This window comes from Megalops cyprinoides, chromosome 20 (assembly GCF_013368585.1).
Source record: "Megalops cyprinoides isolate fMegCyp1 chromosome 20, fMegCyp1.pri, whole genome shotgun sequence".
Lineage (NCBI taxonomy): Eukaryota > Metazoa > Chordata > Actinopteri > Elopiformes > Megalopidae > Megalops > Megalops cyprinoides.
This window is the reverse complement of record NC_050602.1, coordinates 24,268,812-24,273,883: the sequence shown is the minus strand read 5'-3', so window position 1 is coordinate 24,273,883 and position 5,072 is coordinate 24,268,812. Positions and strand designations below refer to the sequence as shown.

Below are 5,072 nucleotides of genomic sequence, written 5' to 3'. Positions count from 1 at the left end.
ATTACAACAGTTGACCCTAGAGTGTGGTTGAGGGAGTCTGGTCCTAGATCAGCTCTAAAGGAAAACTGCGTCACAGGAAATTGCGTAAGCGGAAGTGGAATGAGGGCTGAGTGTTGCAGTGCTGTGGGACTGTTTCCGGGAGAAGGTTAGAGCCCTGTTCCGGCGCTGCTACAGGGGGGAGTTAGCCACAAAGCCAAAACTGTCGGCTGAATTAGCCGTTTCCTCCGCTCTGATCAGAAGACTATACTTTAGAAATTTGGCTACAACGGTGTGAATGAAAGCAGGCTTGTAACGAGTGAGCGAAATAACGATGTCGCCCACACCAGTCGCAGTGGCTGCAAGTTAGCCGGGCAGCTAGCTTGCCAGCTAGCCATGTCCACAACAAAAAGCGTCTGAGTTCGTGGGACACCGTTTGACCGGCTTTGGGGGACCTTCGACTGCTTTTGTTGGCTTCGCTGTTATTATTGTTTCGATGCGATCGGTGGCTGTATGGCATAGATAGTGGCGGTAGTTGCCTTCTTTCATTTAAATTGTGCAATTGGTTAGGGCCTTCGGCACGTTTGCGTAGTTGGTTGGGTTTGTTCGCTTGTAACGGTGGGGTAGCCGGTGAATTTTTGTAACGTTAGGCCGCTGTGGAAACCTGTTGCAGAAATTTTAGGAACTTCTTTAACGTCGAAACTCAAACTTTTAAACGATGGCCTCTTCGTCCGGGAATGACGACGATCTGACTATACCGAGGGCAGCTATTAACAAAATGATTAAAGAAACTCTTCCTAACGTCCGGGTTGCAAACGATGCCCGAGAACTCGTGGTGAATTGCTGCACTGAATTCATTCATCTCATTTCATCAGAAGCGAATGAAATCTGTAACAAGTCTGAAAAGAAAACAATTTCTCCAGAGCACGTCATTAACGGTAAGCTACGTATACCGTCGATTACATTGTCTTGCTACTGTTAAGTGGAACAGGTTTATGCCGTGCCCGGGGGTTAATACACGCAAACTGAGCATTGCGGTCGAAGCTGCTGCATTTTCCAACTATACATGATTGGTTTGCAGTCGAATTCCCTGTAGTGATTTCCCTGTTTAGTAAACCTGAAGTTGAACGGGGTGATGGACGTTTGAAACAGAAACATCACGGGTGGTGAAGTAGGCGGTAACTAAATACGATCAGAGTGTTCTGCTGGAGCGTCTTTCTGTGAAATATTTCACTTGTTTTTGTCTTTTTTCCTGCAGCACTTGAAAGCTTGGGCTTTGCGTCCTACATAGCCGAAGTGAAGGACGTCTTGCAGGAGTGTAAAACGGTAGCACTTAAACGACGGAAAGCGAGCTCCCGCCTGGAGAACCTGGGGATTCCCGAAGAGGAGCTGCTCCGACAGCAGCAGGAGCTGTTTGCCAAGGTAAAGGTCGCTAATGCCCGTTTCAGATCGATAAGCAAAGTGGTGACCGCTGTCATCACTTATCAGTGACAGTTCTCTGGTGCAGCGGGAGTGCAGATAGGTCGCTTTGAAGGAAGCGGACTATATTTAGTTCATTACCTGTCATATGGAAAAAATATTTATGAGAAATGGAAGGTTTGTTTCCAATGCAGCGATCGGCACAAATACAATGTACAGGCAGGTTAATAATGGCGCAGGACAAGGCTAGTTACAACAGATGGTGCATTCTCATTGTCTTTTTTCAGCAGACTATGTGTAGTGAATTGGGTGGGGTTGTTATCTTTGGCACTATAGCCTGACACCTGAGTGATAAGGTGCCCAGCGGCGATACTTACTAATTCGTTGATATGATAAACTGGATGTTCTTCTGCTTGCAGGCAAGAGAATGCTACTGATAGTATATTTCAGACCCACCCAGCCATCATATCCAGTGTTAACAAATCATAAATGCTTCAAGAAAAGTTCAATGCCAAATGGTGCAAGCATAAGTGTCGCACTCAAGAGTGGATGTTCATATGGCAGGAGTCGTAAGCCAGTTTTGACCTTTTATAACCAAGCATGGTGCCATGTCTTTTCTATCAGTGACATTGAACATGGTGCACTGAATACATATCACTAGTTTGATAGACCACACAGCTGCGGTGGGTAGATAACTGATGTTTAGTTACTGTACAAAGTTTAAACAGGCTGTTCTCCTGGCGGAAGCCGCAGTGCCTCCTTACGCCATGCTTGCGTAAAAGAAGGGCAGGACCCAAGCTTAGTTTCAGACGCCAGCCTGGGAGTGTGGTTAGCGTGGTCTGACAGTCGCTCATTTAGCTTGGATGGATACTCTTATGTTCTTTTGTGCTGGAAGTCTCTCTGGATAAGAGAGTCTACTAAAAGTATGTAATGGAGTGTAGTGTAATGCTGTGCCTCTTTGTGGCGGCCGGAACACAGAATCCTGTCCTTAGTGTTGGTCTCACAAAGAAAGCAGACCGAGAACAGAGTGAACTTTCAGTTGTTTACCATTTCTCAGACTAACACATGTACCTTGCTGCCATGGCCTGAAACAAATGACCCAGGGCCCGGAAAATAACAATGTATAGAACAATTGTACTGTGCTGACATTAACAGCTATGCTGTACAAAACCATAAACTTAACACTTACCTTAAGACCAAAATGCTATTTTCACTCTGTCCTACGGAGCCTCTTGATCTCATCGGACGGTCACTCTGACCCGTAGTGGTCTCTTGCTGCATGCGGAACTCTGTTAGAGCAGCTGCAAATATCTGAGAATCTGTGTGTTTGTGTGTGTGTCTGTGCTTCTGTGTATGCGTGCATGTGTGTGTGTGTTATTGCTGCGCGTGTACGTGTGTGTGTGTGTGTGTGTTATTGCTGCATGTGTGTGTGGGCGTGCGTGTGTGTATCGGTGTGTGTGTTTGTATTGCTGTGTGTATTGCTGTGTGTGTGTGTGTATCGCTGCGTGTGTGTATCGCTGCGTGCGTGTGTGTGTGGGCGTGCATGTGCGTTGCAGGCACGGCAGCAGCAAGCGGAGCTGGCCCAACAGGAATGGCTGCAGATGCAGCAGGCTGCTCAGCAGGCCCAGCTGGCCGCCGCCGCCTCGGCCAGCGCCACGCACCAGGCCGGCTCCTCTCAGGACGAGGACGAGGAGGACGACATGTGACCCCGCGCGTCGTGGCCCCGCCCCCCGGCACCCGGCGAGGAGGGTGCGGTCTGTGCCTCCTCGCAGACGGGCCAGGACATCAACAGTGTTGTGACTTGGGGACCCTCCTGCCCCCAACCCACCCCGTCTGTCCAAACTGACTTGTACCCTTTTCTTTTCAGCTATGAGGTTTTCCTTCTGTTAGACTCTGTTATTTCGGAGCTGTCTTGTCAGCTGCATACCTCCAGTATCTCTCACACACACACACACACTTTCTCCCACAGTGTGATTAGTTGGCATAATTTGAAAGTTCAAGATTCGTAGCCATCATCTCATTTGTTTTTGTCAACCCTCTTCGTTTATCCCGGGATTTGTAAGGATTTGTCTTAGATTTGTCATGTTTCTTATGTGTTGGATTAAAGATGCATCAAGGCGGATGCAGTAAAGGATGCATGGTTGGCAGGGTCATTGTAGGAGGGAGCAGAGTTCTCCAGACATTGCCCTCTTTTTGTTAATGTTATGGATTTTTTTCTTTTTATTTGATTACAATTTTCAGTTAAACAATTGGTGCAGGAAAGTGTTCTTGTGTAAGAGGGTTTTTTTTCCCTGTCCAAGTCTCACTGAAGTTTTTTTCTTTTTTTTTGTAAATTTAAATAAAAATGTGACTATGACCTTTAGGCATTTTTTAAAGTCACAATGTTGTGTATTTAGGGTTAGCCCCTACTCCCCATTCAGTATTGCAGTGAAAGTAAACCCTAACAGACATAGGAATTACACTTTTTGTCTGGTAGAACCAAAGAGAAGACGACGACACACAGTAATAAGGTGGATTTAAACTTGAAATACTACGGATAGTCATGGTGTGTGCGCCCTCTACAGGTGGTGCTATGTAGCTACATCAAAAGGACTAACAAGACCATAGTTAAAATCAGTTTGACATCTAAGCAGGTGTGTTTCTGGAAGGGATGTGTAAAAGTTGCTTCATGGATGAGTGGTGATAAATATTGTGATTTGTGATTGCTGACCATAAGGACCGTTGTCATGCCTTCTCACAAGCTGTATTCTGAGCAATAAAGTCCACCCGTTTTATACAAAAAAAAACCTCAGTGCTTTCTCACCTCTCTGGCTGTGAATCGATGTGTTTAATCTGAAAGATCTCATAGCAAACCACAGAAATACTTAAATGCATCTTATTTTTACACTTTAATTTGGGAAGGTGTAACAGCAGTGTGCCAATCTGAACATACAGGCCTCTGGTGGCAATCTCATTTCCCTAACCATGGGACCATACGGCTGCCTCAGGGCAGTTATCCAGGGTAATATGCAAACCTTACAATCACACATTGTTTGCATTCTGTAACCTGGCTTTAAGGACAGCTGAACCAGATACATCAGCAGTATCCATCTAGGATCTGAATGTACAACCCTCAGTTCCAGGGTCTAGTGCAGGGTAGACTCCACACTACCTTCCTCCAAGGCAATTCTTACTCAAATTTCATAACCCAATTATGCAGATAAATGTTAAATTCTTAACAAACACATATGTTGAACATTGATCAACTCTGTTGGTATCTGTTGTTCAAGGCTAATGACTAATGGCAAAAGTACATAAATCATAATTAATTAAAATTAAATGAAAACACTTCATTTAAAAACTGGTGGTGAGCATTTTCCCTCTGTGATTCTCCTTGCAATTCCATTTCCTGGCCACAGGGTGATGCTGCTGTAAAAGAAGTCTTGCTGTAGATCCTGTGCAGCAGTAGGGGCGTGGTGTTGTGAGATGTCCTTGGTATTTGATGAGGGTCCTGAGATTGAACGCTTCGTTTCAGGTTGGCTTGATCTCTACTGAAGTAAAAACTTGTGTTCTCGCTGATGCCTTCTGCTGGCAAGGGAACTGACGTAAATCCTCGAGCGAGAGCAGCCACGGTGACATCATCCATCTGGGACAAATTGATAAAACAGCTGGGTTTGAGCGCGTTCACGCGGAATGAA

The 5,072-nt window shown here is 45.6% G+C and overlaps 1 protein-coding gene across 1 annotated transcript; it reads left to right on the top strand.

Moving 5' to 3' along the window:
- Positions 1 to 451: 451 nt before the first annotated feature.
- On the top strand, positions 452 to 4,158 carry LOC118795685 (protein Dr1-like). The gene is made up of 3 exons (XM_036554347.1): positions 452 to 914; positions 1,235 to 1,398; positions 2,952 to 4,158. The coding sequence occupies exons 1-3, from the start codon at positions 695 to 697 to the stop codon at positions 3,099 to 3,101; spliced, it is 534 nt and encodes a 177-aa protein (XP_036410240.1). The 5' UTR covers positions 452 to 694; the 3' UTR covers positions 3,102 to 4,158.
- Positions 4,159 to 5,072: the final 914 nt, after the last annotated feature.

Excerpts from the sequence above, each read along its gene's own strand:
- LOC118795685 (XM_036554347.1), top strand. The coding sequence starts at position 695 with ATGGCCTCTTCGTCCGGGAATGACGACGATCTGACTATACCGAGGGCA. Across the intron at positions 915-1,234 it reads TCCAGAGCACGTCATTAACG|CACTTGAAAGCTTGGGCTTT; the intron begins GTAAGCTACGTA and ends TTTTTCCTGCAG. Across the intron at positions 1,399-2,951 it reads AGCAGGAGCTGTTTGCCAAG|GCACGGCAGCAGCAAGCGGA; the intron begins GTAAAGGTCGCT and ends TGTGCGTTGCAG.